The sequence below is a fragment of the Typopeltis vanoorti genome, chromosome 6 (assembly GCF_054136105.1).
Source record: "Typopeltis vanoorti isolate ZY-2024b chromosome 6, IOZ_Tvanoo_1.0, whole genome shotgun sequence".
Taxonomy (NCBI): Eukaryota; Metazoa; Arthropoda; class Arachnida; order Uropygi; family Thelyphonidae; genus Typopeltis; species Typopeltis vanoorti.
In genome coordinates, this window is record NC_143554.1 from 37,995,070 (window position 1) to 38,011,649 (window position 16,580).

At 37.9% G+C, this 16,580-nt stretch overlaps 1 protein-coding gene across 3 annotated transcripts in view; it reads left to right on the plus strand.

The window, feature by feature from the left end:
* Positions 1-12,586, plus strand: part of LOC150105388 (uncharacterized) — a 188,972-nt gene extending 176,386 nt beyond the window's left edge. For 2 of the 3 annotated variants that reach the window (XM_090394124.1, XM_090394123.1), the window contains exon 9: positions 11,949-12,586. In XM_090394124.1, coding sequence (XP_090250250.1) covers positions 11,949-12,020 — 72 coding nt within the window. In that variant the 3' untranslated portion in view covers positions 12,021-12,586. The remainder of the gene's footprint in view (positions 1-11,948) is intronic. The other variant, XM_090394125.1, reaches the window with a different exon arrangement.
* The last annotated feature ends 3,994 nt before the right edge of the window (positions 12,587-16,580 follow it).

Sequence of the window (16,580 nt, forward strand, 5' to 3'; positions counted from 1 at the left end):
TGGACTCTGACAAATTTGTTTGATTTGCTGCACCAACCAGAGCCTAAGGACAGAAATTTCTTGTCCTATGAAAGTTTCTCAGAAATTAAGTGTCACCAAAATTTGTAAAGTAAATTAGGAAGCTATAGATATCTTAACTTTGAAGTCATGGCCTATTAACTCTAAAACTGTTTATATATTCCTCTCACACATTGGAGTCAGTCTCATGCTTAGATCACACACAGGCTTACATAGGAAAACATATTTATTATATGGCTAAAAGGATTTACAATAAATTAGATACAATACGAGGTTAGCATTCTACCTCAAGTAAAGCAATACTAAAGGAATGACCTAAATCACACGCACAAAATTCACACTTTAGGCATATAATTCACTATTATACACAATTCATCTACTAAATATTTAGTATATTATTCACATATAATTTGGTATGCATATGGCACAAGACATTATTCTAGTTCTGAACTTTTGAATTATTAACTAATAATCCCTTTACAATATTCTTGGAACCATACAATACTTGGTTTCTCAGACTACTAGTCTAATAAGGTTAGAGAGTCACTGAAGATGTATTGTCATTAAAGTTTTCCTTCTTTCAGCCAGGTTCTTATTCCTTCCCTTTCACAAAATCTTATCAATATAAAACAAGAAAAGTCACAGTACTTTACCACTCTGCAGTGTTGACGTTGAGACCCTTTCGTTCATCCTTTGTTGTGGGATATCACCGCTTCTGCACACTGCTACCACGTGGAGGTCACGTACTCATTTCGAAATGGCCAATCTTTCTTGCTGGACATTCGCTTATCACATAGGTCACTGTCACTTAGCTCAACCTTCTTCAAAGGGGATCCTTTGCTGTCTTTCATTGGCACAATTTCACCGATGGCCTGCATTTGGGATCTGCCATCATCTTGTGCATAGCCTTGCTGGACTTGCGTTAGCCATGGGAGAGTTGATACTGGTCATCGCAGTCTGCATGTGCGAAACAGGAACAGAAAAAAACAGGGGTGGGGGGAATACCAGACCTGCATAACCGTATTTATCCCCCTTTCTAGCGCCCTCTTTCCATGCTGGAAACTTATTCACTGGAGCCTCCCTATTCATCCCAACGAGCTGATGTCACTCCGCTGCCTTACGGTGTCTGCTCCTTGCCCCGTCCGCCTTCTACGAATACTCTAGCTTCGGGCGTTACATCACCGATGGTGGTTAGTCTGCAACCTTTGAACTTTTGTTGGCAGTACATTTACTTTTTTGCGTAGGACACAGTTTTAATACTAATGTTTAACATATGCATAATCCAAACATATTATTTCAATAGCATCGTTTCAGATGACAGATTCAAATCTCAAACTTATCTCGTTTTCTATTTTACACTTTCTGTGTTAAACATGACCATGTTTTCTGATAAAATGAGCTTGATTGCTAAGAGCACAAGTATGTTCTTATTCAGTGCTGTGCTTTCTGATAGATCCTGTATGAGTGACTCTTTTGTTGAAAGAGTCCCCCATTCAAGATCTAACAATATGATCTTATTATAAAATGGTGTTGTAATTTTTGCTGAATTTTGCTTGTTCTGGAGGTTTGCAAAATTCTAGTTTGTTTTGTATTCTGCTGCTAATGAATTTTGTGAAAATTTTGTATATTGTTGAAAGGAGGCTGATAGGGCAGTAATTTTTAATATCTTCTGTCTCCCTTCTTAAAAATTATAATAAATAGCATTATTCCAACTCTTTGGTCTTCTATTGTCTTATTTAGGATATATAAATTTTACTTAATATAGTCATGACTAGTTTTGCTACCTGCTTTCAGAACTTCTGTTGGTATCTCATCTTCACCTGGTGTCTTTCCACTACTCATGCTACTGAACTAGCTGTATACTGAACTTCTTTTAAAATTTGTCAGGACAGATTTCTTCCATTTGTGGTATTATGTTTTTCTTTCTGGTTCATACTGGTTTAAGTCTTGGGAGTTATCATGTAATTTGGCATAAAAAGATTTTAGTCTTCTTGTGATCTGTTCTTTATCTTTAATTAGTACTCCATTTTCATCTTTAAGGACTATAAGATATTAGAGGATATTTCCTGTAAATGTAGCAAGCCATGGCAATAAATGCTTGGAGACTTCTTGTCTCCAAGTGGAACAATCGCTACAATAAATAACTGGTCTAAATGGAATACCAGATCTATTGAAATTGGAAAAACAAAAGTAACAGCAGAAATTAAATTTCTTACTTGATTTTAACAAGAAGCTTGTTTCTTGCACATTCTTCATTTAAGAGAAAAAGTGCATTGGAACACTGAAAATTCTCTGTACAGGTTTGGCACAGTCAGTTTTCTACATTCTCTTCTTTCTCTGCTTATTTAAAAAGCTTGATTATGGATCAGTTTGTGTGTGAGAGAGAGATGATGATGAAAACAGTTAGCACTGAAGTGTGTTCTATAAATAATATAATTTCCTAACCATCTTATGTGGACTAGCATTTTCCTCCTATGTTGGAACATAAAATACAATGCACAGTGGCCTACCAGTCACCCATTTTAGTATCTGGGTGAAAGATATCATTCACAATAATGCTGCAAGTTGATATCCACACTCCACATTATCTTCTACCTTATGAGATTTGTATTCCATCATGCTGCCTCTCACTGTGTCATCTAAGGAAGTTGCTTATTTAATCAGTCTGCAGCAGCTCTTTATTGGCATTCTGAATTTTTACCACTTAGCAGATAGTCAATATATGTCATCTGTTGGCAGATGTTGAACCATATGTGCAGAGCTGCAAGTTATACAACCTTGCTTTTCTTTATAGGCTATATGTTCTTTTGTGTATGTATAATCCACATCTGCTACTCCATGAAATTCTACAATTCTATTACATAAAGGCAGTGAATCTAGATGTTTGCTTGCTAGATCCGCAGCCACGTTAGAATCAGGAGAAACAAGACTGCAGCTGCTAAGTCAACTCAGTTTCTCTAGTTGCTGTTTGTCTTTTATATAGGCCACAAAGTTAATAAAAGCATATTTAGTTGGTGGCAGCTTCGTTTGTATAGCAACAGAAGACAGCAAGTTTTTCTTGCCAGGGCAAGGTCATCTTAAATAAGAGCTGCTGATCTTATGTGCAAGCACTGTAATTTTTCTTATATTTCATGTTTTGCAGGAGTAGACCCAATTTTAAGATCAGTACATATATTATACCATTATAGCTGAGCCATAGTAGATTTCAGAGCTCAAGTAGATTTTATCAAAGTACATAAAGTTTAATTTTAATAGAAAATTAATTTACATATTGTAATCTGAATCCAGATATTTTTCAACTGTGTATATTGCTTTTCTGAGATTTTATTTACACATTTTTTTCTCCCATGTGTACTGCTGTAAACTTGAGCATACTGCAATTTGGCCTTAGTTGTTGTGGTAGAAAAATCCAAACCAACCAACCACGCACCCTGAAGATGACAGTATGACCTTCACAAAGTAATTATTTTACTTTAGTTATGAAAATCTGGTTGGAGGTAATAAGGATGAACTTTCATGTTATTACTATACTAAAGAGCCAAAAGGCTTCGGTTCAGTGATACAAAATTACACGCTAGGGTGGTCTGAAAAGTTCTCGGCCTTGACCATAGATGGCAATGCTATTGGCAAGATTTTTTTATTTTTGTTTTTTTTTTTCTTCTTCTCTAAGTTGGTACATCTGTCATAAGCATCCATGTGAAATTGCAAGTCATTCTATCAAGTAGTTTGTTTTATACAGCTGTCTGAAACAAAGGTGTTGTCTGTATCCCTTGAAATGGATAAAATTGAGTATCGTGCGGTTATAAAATTCTTTACAAAAGAAGGTATAAAGGCAAAAGAAATTCATTTGAAGTTCATAAAAGTTTATGGGCACTCTTCTCCTTGTTTTCGACAATTAAGAAATGGGCTGCCGAGTTTAAACATGGCCATACCAGCCTTGACGATGATCTACCCACCCCCCCCCCCCCCCACCCCCCCCCCCCCCCACCCCCCCCCCCCCCCACCCCCCCCCCCCCCCACCCCCCCCCCCCCCCACCCCCCCCCCCCCCCACCCCCCCCCCCCCCCACCCCCCCCCCCCCCCACCCCCCCCCCCCCCCACCCCCCCCCCCCCCCACCCCCCCCCCCCCCCACCCCCCCCCCCCCCCACCCCCCCCCCCCCCCACCCCCCCCCCCCCCCACCCCCCCCCCCCCCCACCCCCCCCCCCCCCCACCCCCCCCCCCCCCCACCCCCCCCCCCCCCCACCCCCCCCCCCCCCCACCCCCCCCCCCCCCCACCCCCCCCCCCCCCCACCCCCCCCCCCCCCCACCCCCCCCCCCCCCCACCCCCCCCCCCCCCCACCCCCCCCCCCCCCCACCCCCCCCCCCCCCCACCCCCCCCCCCCCCCACCCCCCCCCCCCCCCACCCCCCCCCCCCCCCACCCCCCCCCCCCCCCACCCCCCCCCCCCCCCACAATAAGTCATTTGTCCAACTGTTGACCCATTGCCTTATCTTAATCATCTCAAAAAAGGCAGGGAGATCATCAACAGTCATCTTTGATACCTGGAGGCCTACCAATTAGTGACCATACATGTAGATTCCATCTTGCTCCACACCTGATCTTGCCATATAATAGTATGGCAAAACCAGCTGTGGATGCTTTTGGAAATAAATCATAACTTATGTTCTCTTAACATATGCAGGACATTTTGTTCAGGTTTAACAGGCCTGCTTACCAAGCTGCTGCCTTATTTTCTGCATTCTGCACTGCTGTGCTGTTGGGTCACTGGTTTCCTCACACACCATGACAGATTAACTGCTGTTGTGGAGTATGATTTCCCTTGCCAATGCTTGAAGTATCTTGGTGCTCTGTAGTTTTATCCATGCTCTTCCTCCTATACGTTAATGTATAGGAGGAAGTATAGTGATTCAATCATAAGAGATGTGATTGATGAGAGATTGACAAAATCATGCTTTCCAGGTGCAAAAATTAATGATGTTATTGAGGCTATTAGAACACAAAAGAGTAGGATGAAAGAGATGATTGCATTGGCTGGAACGAGCGATTTGAAAGGAGAAAAGTATGGCATGAGAGAGAAAGGGCATGAAAGAATTACTGGAAGTAGCAAAATAAAAGAGAGAATTAAGATGGTGAATCTGTTGCCATGGTATGACAGTAGAGCTGAGGAGAGGAAGGGGGGGTCATATTAGCAAATGACTTAATGTGTAGGTTATGCAGGAGGAATAGTGTGGAGAGAATTTGATGGACGAAAGGGCTTATACAAGAAGAATGATTTGCATCTGAATGGATTTGGTGTTTGGAGACTGGAAAAAAGTGTTGTTGAATGAAGTGAAAGTGGATCTGCAAAATCAGAGAAACTAGAGCTTTTTTTGGGGGGGGGTGGGGGCTGTTGAGTGGGTATGCAGACCTCAGTGGGGCAGTTGAGTGTAAGAATGTGTATAATATGTCTAAATTGTTACCACTGATAACAAACCAGAATGGGGTAGTTACTAGGAATTCAAGAGTGGTTGATCTAGTAATTGCATCTGAGAATTTGTCTATAATGAATATGGTGAAATTTACCATACAAGGTGGCAACTTTCAATTTCACCAATTGAAAGTGACCATACAATCACTTTCAGTTGGTGAAAGTGATTGTATGGTCTTGACCTGTGAGGTGGCTAAATGGTGTGGAATTTTCAGTTAAGACTGGGTATATGTGTATACAGGGCTGATAAGTATGACAAGCTTAGGAGATTGTTTGGATTGGTGCCATGGCATGTAATACTACAAGGGCTAGATGTTGATAGTGCATGGGAAGTGGTAAAGGAGTGTTTGAGGGAAGTAATTGCAGCCTGCATACCTAGAGTCAGGAGACTAAATCAAGTGGAAGTTAAACAGATGAATGTCATCATCAAGCTGGAGCTAAAAAAAAAGAGGGAATTTTAGGAGAAAGGTGACCAGCAGGCACTGGCCAGAAGGGTACTTAGTGTGGTAAGAAAGGCAAAAGCAGAGTATTAAAGGAAATTAGCAAGGCAGGCTAAAGATAATCCCAAATGCAAATAAAAGGAAGAATGTTTATGGCAGAATGATTTTAAACAATCAGTCAAAATAGTAGAATTACTAAGTAAACACTTTGCAACAGTATATTCCAGGTGGTGATATTACAGGAACAAGAGAGGCAAAAGCTTATATGGGAACTGAGAGAAGCGAAATGGAAGTGCATAGCATGTTACAGAACCTTAACGTGAATACAACTGTGGGAGTGCATGGTATATACCTGCTAGATTTTTATGTGAAGCTGTGAGAGAATTGTCAGTGCCCTTGATCATATTGTTTAATCAAGTCTCAGCTCTTGGTTAGTCCTGAGAGGATGGAAAGAGTGAAAATAGTTCCATTGCATAAAGGAGACTGCAAGACTGATGTAGCAAATTACTGACCAATCAGCATGTCATGTGTTATTAAAGTATTGGAGAAGTTGGTCAAGTGTGCAACATATAGGAAAAGGATAGATGGGAATGGGATACTGTATAGTGGGCAACATGGTTTTGTGAAAGGTAAGTCATGCCTCAGTAACTTGCTCACATTTTATAATACAGTGATAGCTGAGTTGGTAATGGATTTAAGTGATACTGCTGGACTTTGCAAAAGCCTTTTGACAGAATACCACATAGAATTCTAATCAATAAACTGCAGCACATGGGGATGGATATTGAGGTGGATATGAGGATGGTTGATGGAGAGATATCAGAGAGTAGTTTATTCAGGAGTAGGGTCCAAAAGAAGGCCTGTGACTAGTGGCATGATGCAGGAGTAGGGTCCAAAAGAAGGCCTGTGACTAGTGGCATGATGCAGGAGTCTGTTTCTTGGACTGCCACTGTTTAATTTGTACATTAACAATATAGGAAAGGATCTGAGCAGAACTCTTCAGTTGTTTGCAAATGATGCAAAGTTGGGTAGAGCAATAGTTAATACAGATGTCAAAAATTTGCAGGATGATTTGGATAGATTGGCAGTTTGCCAATAGGAAAATGGGATAGGAAAATGGATGTCAGTTTAATGTGGCAAAGTGTAAGGTTATGCATATTGCAGTGAAAAGATTACCAGCTCTATACCACATTGGTGGAACTGTACTCCAGGAAATTGACAGTCTAAGACTTGGGAGTGTTACTGGATATGGAAAGTTAAAGTTTAGGGGGCACATAGCAAAAGTGGTTAAAGCAGCTCATCATTTTACTTGGTTATTGAAGAATACTTTGACAAGCAGATTATTTGTTCCTCTTTATCAAGCTTTGATAAAATACCATCTTATGAGGAAAGCCCTAAAATGGTTGCTTTGAATAAAAACTAAAAAGGTGTAGAACAAGGAAATCAATGAGTAGTCAACGGTTTCTGTGGAAAGAATCATCTGCAAACCTATCACTTTTTCCAGCATTGAGTCAAAAATTCTAAAGTACTTGTATCTGTTGATACAACTACTTTTATCTGCTGTATCTGTTTTTGGTTGAATCTGTTGGTAGAACTACTTTCTGTATGCAGATCTGGGCACCAGAGTTTCTTGGTGATGAGGAGAAGATAGAGAGGGTCGAGGCGAGTGACCAAGATGGTGCAGGTCTCTAGAATATGCCTTACAAGAACAGATTGAAGATTTGTGGATTACAGTGGTTGATAGGCAGAAAAGGAGTGATATGATTGAAACATACAAATTACTGAGAGGTTTTTACGAGATTAATTCGGAGGAAATTTTTCAGAAATTTCCTCTGAATTAATCCATAGAAACTGAGTAAGAAGGATTTTTTGCTCCATAGAAAATGTTTTCTCAGTACACATTGTTTTGCTGGCTTGTTAACCTTGAGTTCACAGTGCATTATAAACTGTATGCTGCTTTGTTTTGCTAGAAAGGCATTAAATAATGCAAAGCACCAAGCTCACAGTAAGCAAGAAGGGAATCTCAGTTATTATATATAGTAATGCTCACTGTGGTGAATGATTTGGGATTAGAGAAATAATTTCTTATAGTGCTGGACCTGCTATAGAAATCTAAGGGGGAGGGAAGTCATCATACTTTAATGACAAATACAAAAGATTAACAGGAATGCAAGAAAAGCACAAAAAACAAACCATACAACATGAAAAGAAATACAACTTCAAATAATAATGGGAGATATTTAAGAAAGAACCAGATGAGTGGAATTATAAAAATGGAAATCCACTATTAATGTTTAACAGTAACTTTTTTTAAGTTTAAATGTCACTTGCTTGATCTTCATAATGAGTTAATCGTGCAGACTGTTTCTTTAAAATCAAAAATAACACCTGTAAACTTGTAATTGGTCACCTTTAATAACAAAGAATAAGGAGACATAAGTAATGAGCAAGTCAGTTTGATGAATAAAGATAAAATTATACAGCAGTGGACAAGATACTGTAGTGAATTATATGAAGAAAAACTAGATTTAGATAGCGTTGGGAAACTGGTTGAAGAATTGAAGCAGATATCACCACCAGGTAATGAGTATAATATGGACATTTTAAGAGGAGAGGTAGAAAAAGCAATAGGATGGCTAAAACAATAAGAATCCTGGTAATTTTAACATCACTGGAGAAATGATTAAATATGGTACGGAAAGAAGGGAAAATGCCGCAGGAGTGTGCGAAATCGATATTAGTGACGTTATACAAGAAAGGAAATAAGCTAGAATGTAAAAATTATAGAACAATTGCTTTGACAAGTCACCTTGGTAAGGTGATGATGGTATTGACAGAAAGATTGAGAACACAATTGGAAGCATACCTTGCAGATGAGCAAGCAGGATTTAGGAAAGATAGAAGTATAATTCAACAGATTTTGACAATGCAGTTAATAGCAAAGAAAGCTAGGAGAAAAAACAAACATATACTTGCTTGGATTTTCAGAAGGCATTTGACAGTATCGAACAAGAAAGTGACATTAGCAGTGCTAGAATCCTATGGAATTGATAGAAAACTAATACACATCTTTCAATATAGCTATAAGAATGCAGTTGCAGCAGTTAGAATAGATGATTTGGAGAAATAGTTTAGAACAAGCAGAGGTACTAGATAGGGAGACCCATTATCACCAAGCATTTTCATTGCACATTTAGAAAGAGCGATTGATGAAATGAAGGAAAATGCAAAAGGAATATCAGTACGTGGGATGAGAATTAACAATTTGAGATTTGCAGATGACATTGTTATTATTGAAGAAAGTGAAAGAGAACTACAAAAAACATTAAAACTGTTAAGTGAGGAAGGAAAGAGATTTGGACTTGTTATGAACCTGAAAAAAACAAAGGCAATGGTATTTGGTGAGAAGAACATGAAACAAAAGATCCAAGTGGATGGAATTGATATAGACAATGTAGAACAATTCACGTATAGTAAAATGACATATAATTTGGACTGATCTTTATTTCTTTTTTTTTTTTACAGATTGCAAAAGGAAGAACAAATCTGAAAGCCATGGATAACATCTGGAAAAGTAAAGTGATCAGCTTGCAAACAAAACCAAGAGTGCTGGAAACATTCATCTTTAGCAGTGTACTGTATGGATCTAAAATGTGGGTGATAAATAATAGAGAAAAATAATTTTGGCATTTGAAAGAACTTGTTACAGGAAGTTTCTAAGAATAGGATGGGTACAGAAAATTACAAATGAAGAGCTCTATCGAAAGATACAACCAAAGGAGAATCTAATGCAGAAGATTATAAAACAGAAGCTGCAATTATTTGGACACATCTGCAGAATGAGTGAGGACTGGAAAATAAAGACATTCATGTTTGGCATTATGGATGGTTTAAACAGAAGAGGTAAACCATACAGAGAATGGATAGATGACGTAAAGGACTGGTGTGGAATGGGTGTACAGAAACTGCGACAATGTGCACTGGACAAAGAAATGTGGAAGAAGACAGTGAAAGAGGTGTCAGACACCAACGGGCAGTAAGCCCATGGTTCGTGATGATGATGAAGAAGTCAGCTTCTATATATATATATATATATATATATATATATATATATATATATATATATATATATTTATCCCACACATGAGAGATACAAGAGCGTATAGTACATCAGTGCCGTGTGTGAAGATTGAGAAAGAAGAAACCTATTTACATTCTTCTTAAAGAGCTATAGGTTGAAATTGTTGTGAAACATCATGAGGAAGGCTGTTCCAGAGTAGTACAGAGGTAGATGGAATAAATGAGAAAGATGAGAAGCAGGTTTGAATTTGCAGTTGTACTGTAAAGGACTGTTGGGCAGCAGCTTTTGATTTTGCAGGCTTAACAGCAAATGGGGAATGTTTGCCAATTCACTGGAACAGTGACCATGGAAGAACCTGTAGAACAGACACAGCTGAAACATTGCCTCTGTGAAGAGGTTGAAGTGAGCTTGTGAGGGAAGGATCATCTATGAGTCAAATTGCTCTCTACTGGACAGCATCAAGAATTTAAGGGGATTTTAGTTGCACCACCCCAAATGTGTGTACAGTATTCTACAAATAGGTGAATGTAAATAGTTTCTTGAGCAGAAAAGAATACCTAGTTTTTTAGAAGCTGAGGAAGCTATTGATTTAATTTTGATGTGTTTGTGGCAAGAGAGGTTGGTGGTAAATCTCAATCCAAGAAGAGAGAGTTAGTTCATCCTGTCTGGTGATAAGTGTATTATTGAGCATAAGGGAAGTGAGCTGAGATCTCTTTTGCAAGAGAAAAGGCAGCACTGTGTCTTGGCAGAATTGAAGGTGACTAGGTTATACTTTCTCCACTTGAAGGGTTGTTATGGAGATCAGTGTTCAAGGTTGCAGATGATCTTGATGTAAGGGATGTTTGGGAACTACATAGTTTGTCAAAGGAGTAGGATGAGTGGAGAGTGCTATTGTCGGCAAAGCTATGTTGTAGGATTAGTAGTGATTGAGAGTAGGTTAAGAGGAGGGTAGATTAGAGAAAGGAGCCCTGAGGTACTCCTGCATTGTGGCAAAACTTGAATAGAGGAAACATGTCCACTGCGACATGCAGTGAACAACCAGAGAGAAAGCCAACTATCCAATTACAGAGGGTGGCAGGTAGATCGAAGGAAGGCAATTTGCAAAACAGACCTTGATGTCAAATATGATTAAAAGCCTTGAAAATGTCAAGGGAAAGAGCACATGTATCTTAATCTTCGACATAGATGTAGTTGAACATAAACTGATACCATTCTCTTAGAACTAAAATAAGTGTGGCACAGTGTACAGTATTTCTTCAATTTGAAGTTTAAAAGTTATGAAGTTTGTGTGGCTACCAGCTTGGTAGAATTTTTGATCCAGATTTTTTATTTTAATGTTAGAGCTTGCTCATATTTAGGTCATTATGAAGATTTTAGGTATATGACAGTTTAAACTAATAACATTCCAAAATTTAAATATTAAAAATGAAAATCAATAAATTATAATTTCATACTCTTCTGATTCTTTCTTATGTCTCATTCATTACATTTGTGCTTTAAATATAGTTCTTATATCTTTGTGTTCTGTTATTACTATGTGATTTCTTGCCTGAATTCAGATAAGAATTGAATATGAATTTAATGTTTTATCTTGAAGATTTCAGCTTTTACTGTTTGTAACAGTGAGCTTAATAAAATTAGTTGCTGTAGTGTGTTCATTGCTGTATCAGTTCATAACCCAACAAGCTTATTTCCATAATATGCTAAGCTAAATTTCCAAAGGCAAAAAGATACAATACTTGAATGCGTGCTGTCTATTCGTTATTACTGATACCTAAATTTTTGTCTTTCTTTTTTTAAAAAAAAAAAAAAGTTTATAAAATTATTAACTAGTAGTTAATTTAATAATAATTAAATTGTTAAAAAATTGATTGAAATGTTTTTCATGTCTTATTGAATGGTTGTTATATCTTTAAAACTTTTCCCTCTTTCCCTTTCCCAGGCAGCCTCAAAATGTGAAAGTAATGCATCTCCTGTAGAATCCACTCCAACTGAGGGTACTGTATCTGCCTGAATCTCTTCAAGCTGCAGATGTTGTTATAATTATTCAGTAGCATTCAGAGTTAGACCGCGTGCTTTGACATCCGAAGTAATACCTTAACACCCTGGAGGCAATTACATTGCTGTGATCATCAAATTATAATGCGACCAAATGCATAGTTCTTTTTTGAAAGGTTGCAATTAATGATTGAAAGCCAGTGCTAATTTGAGTTTTGTATGAATGTTAAGATTGAACTTTGTGGATGGCCTTCTTTGTTTGGCTTATCCTTCCAAGCATAAGAGGATAAACAGCCACCTACCATCTTTCAATTAACTTGATTAGTCATTCAGGCTGTCTCTGATAAGCAGCTTTTTTAAAACTAATGACTGCACTTTTACATAATGAAGAGATTTATCTAAACACGTTAGATCTATGTTGGTTCCAAAGTAACTTATTTCCCTGAAGAAAACTTCCACTGTTAAGGAAACATGGTTTATTTTGTCAAAATATTTATTTTGACAGGTGGCATACTTTGTATACAGGTAATTAAAAAAAAAGTTTCTAAAACTTGTATTTGAAATAAAAGACTTCAGAGTAAATTGTTAATCTTTTATTCGTCTGTACTTAGGTCATTACATGCTTATATATAGAAGCTGGGAAAAAAAAAGGATGGTGACATTGAAGTCAGAATAAACTCTAACATATTTAAATTACAGTGATTATTAATTCTTTGCTGAAGTCATTTTATCAAGTAAGTCATTTGCTGTGAGCACTGGAATTTGCATTCAATGTAACATAATTGATATAAAAATTGACAAAAAAAAAACCTGACCTCTGTCAGATTTAACTCCTTGCATGGAACTTCATATACTTTTCTGGTTGTGAAAAACCAACTTCTGCCCAACAGTGGGTATCTTGCAAATGTTAATTAAAACAATGGAATTATAATTTTGGAGTGATTACACTGGACAACAAAATTTTACACAAGTCATTCCTCCCCCCCCCCCCCCCCCCCAGATTAATTTAGTCATTTCTTGATTTCAAGGTGCTGAACACAAATATGAAAATGCAAAATTGGCTAGTGAGAGATCCTCAATAGAATCTTATATAATATAGTAATATGTATCATCGCATATACCAGTAAATGTCCACTTCTACATCCAATGTCACTTGTATAGCTGCTCAGGATCATTTCTAGCAAGCGACCAACAGTAGTCAGCCAACATGCTATTGGACCACTTTCCCTGATATTGTTTCTCCATCATTGCAATTTCCTGATGGAAACATTCACTGTTCACATTCATAACCATACCACAGCTGTTGGGGAAGAAATCCAAGTGGGAATGGAGCAGGTGTATTTTTAAGGACATATTGCATCCAAGTTTGTGATACAGAGACAAGTCTTCAGCCAGTTCCTTGTATTTTTCTGGTTTGACATTTCTGAGGAAGTTAGTTGACATCACACAAAGCGTATCCCAAACTTTTTTTCTCATCACTCTGTAGCAGGTTGTTGAACAGCTTGTCAATGAAGAGCTCTTGGACCTGTGGACCCACAAAAACTCCCTCTTTAATTTTTGCTTTGCTTAGTCAAGGAAATTCTATATATATATACAAGATATCTTATAAAATATCTAACGTGGTTGGATGAGATGTGGCCCTGACACGAATAGATGGAGAGATGTGTTTTATGTGAGGATAGTGCATAAAAGGATGAGTACTGTTAATGGTAGTAGATGAGCTATGCTCATCCAAGGTAGAGGTGCAAGTGGTAACTAGTGTCAGTGGTGTGAGGTAGAGGTGGACAAGACGAAATATTTAGGTAGATGTTGCTAAAGTCTTGTTAACGTGGAGGGCAGTGAGGGGAAAAAATGTAAGGAAAAGTATAACAAATTAGCCTGGCAAATAAGGGCAATTCCGGTTATGGTAATATTGATTGGAACAGAGAAATGACATCTGGGGGCAAAGAGAATGTGTTTCTTGCCTTTGTGAGAGAGACCTTCCTTAGGCAGTATGTAATGGCACCCAAGGATTAAGTGTTTTGGATTTTATCATCTCATCAGAGGATGTTTGTTATAAATGGGCTTCAAGTCATCTACTAGTTGACCATGAAGTGATCACCTGGGTAGTGGCCAGTCATATGAGGACTTTCTGCAAGAAAGGGATATGTGGATCTGTAAGGCTGGTGATTATGTAAAGCTCACAGCTGTATCGTGGAATTGGGTGGAAAGGAGGTCAGTGCTTGGTCTCCTACTCAAGAGCTGTCTGGCAGAGGCAATTGTCTAAATGTATTCCAAGGGTCAGGTGGTTAAACAAGATAGATGTGAAAGAGGACAAAATTGTTCTGCTTCATAAGAGAGATAAGATTAATACTTTTCTTATAATTAGCTTATAATAATAAATTATAAGCTAATCTTATGTGTCTGGAGTTATAGTCAAGTGTTAGAGAAGTTAGTGAGGACCAGTTCAGAATTAGGTTGAAAAAGCATTGTTTAATGGACAGCATGAGTTTGCTAAAAATCATATTTTGGCAGTTTACTTAATATAACAAGGTGACAAAGACAAGATATGCAGATGTTGGTATATTTTGATATACCAATTAATAAATTGCCACGTGACAAAGTCGTAATTAAATTTTAAAAGATAGGCTGGATAGTAGAATTGTGCACTGGATTGGAGACTGATTATATAAGAGACATTAACAGGTTGTCAATGGTGGTGGGAAGGGTAGCAATATCCCAGAAAAAAGCAAAATCACTAGTGGTGTGTCCCAAAGGCTATTGCTTGTACAACTTACATGTTAATATTGGCAAGTTTGAAATGATGATATTCAGTTTGTGAATATTTTTTAAATTGTAGGTATCTCAATGGGGTCAATTCATCACAGGAGACCACACTAATCATTATTCACACAATACGTGTAATTCTTTCCTTAAACTTATTCTCTATCAGGGCATTCACAATTACCTCTGACAATCCATTCTGCTCATTCACTGCTCTTGAAGCAAAAAATCTAGTCTGCACATCCTTGTGTGGTTAATTAGGGTCACTCCTTCCAGGGGTAACCTATTAGGAAATTTCTTTCGTGTCTATCTTATAGAATCCCTTTTGTGACTTAAATTTCTATCATGTTCCACTCTATTATGCCTGTCAACTAACCTGCACCCCATACACCTTCAATCTGTCCTCATAGTGAGCATTCCATATACCAGCTTGGTCGCTCATCTCTGAATCCACTCCCCCTTTTTTGTGGTACTAATTTGGTCACCTGCCCAAGAAACCCAGGTGACCAAATCATAGTTTTATAAGGGGAGATAACCTCTATCTTTACTTGTCAGTGTGTTCATCATCCAATTAATCTTTTGAGCCATTTGCAAATTTTTTCACTGTCTTTTGAACTTCAGATCTGTTCACCATCACCTCCAGATCACTAGTCTCATTAATTTCTTATAATCCAGTATCCTCATCATTATGATACAAAGTACATAATCTTTTCATCCTGAATTGTGCAGTTTATTTAAACCTTATTGACTATTACAAAATCCTAGTTTTGCATTAGCAAACAACTGAATATACCCCCTTTTAAATCTTTTCCTATATCATTAATATACAAATTAGAGTAGTGGTCCTAGTATGGAGCCCTGGTGTCTCCACTAGCCACCCTCATATACCTTGATTCCACTGCGCACACCCTTTTACTAGCCACACTTTTACACAACTTCGACCCTTGTTCTCTCCTTATTCATGTATTGGAAAATTTCTTTTCCGACCTCATATATGTTTCTATTTGCTCTAGTTTTTGCCAACTCCAGCAGTATCATGGTGTAACCACTTCTTTCATATGATTGTCATATTTATTATAAAATGTGAATAAATTAAGCAAGACCTACCTTTTACAAAGTTGTGTGCTGTACCTCCTCCCACCTCCATATTCCTATCCACCCATTGCCGAATTAAAGTAAAATTTCTGATTCTCTGACCACCATGACTCCTGAGATACTAATTAGTCTGTAATTTGCTACTTCTGTCTTGGAGCCGCCTTTATGTAATGGAACTATCTTATCCTCTTTTCACTCTCCTGGAACCTTGCTAGAGCTGAAACATAGATTAAACAATTTCATCAGAGGCACTGCCAGTTTTCTTTCACATTCCATCCTTGTAGCAGACAAGCCAGCATACCATCCAGTCTGACTGCTGTATTCACATTGATCTTTTTCAGTGTGAGTACCTCCAGTTTGTCTTCCTCAATTTTCACATCAACTGCAAACTACACCTGGAAGTGATAGTTTAGTAGCTCAAAATTCTTCTGCTTCTGTCACCTTCTTACCATTAGCATTGATTAAAGTCATCAATCCATAATAATTCTTTCTTTTTACTTGCTTTATAACAAAAAAAAAAATTTTTTTTTTAGTTAGGCCTAACTTTTTCTCCTAATCTGCTTTAGCATACCTTACCATATTAGTTGTCCTTCTTGCCAGTGTTTCTCATGAGCATCAAGCATGCTGATCACCCCTTTTTATCTTCTGTAGTGCTTTCTTATTTTTGCAGCTCCTGCCTTGTATCACTACTCACCCATTTAATTCCTACTTGATTTAT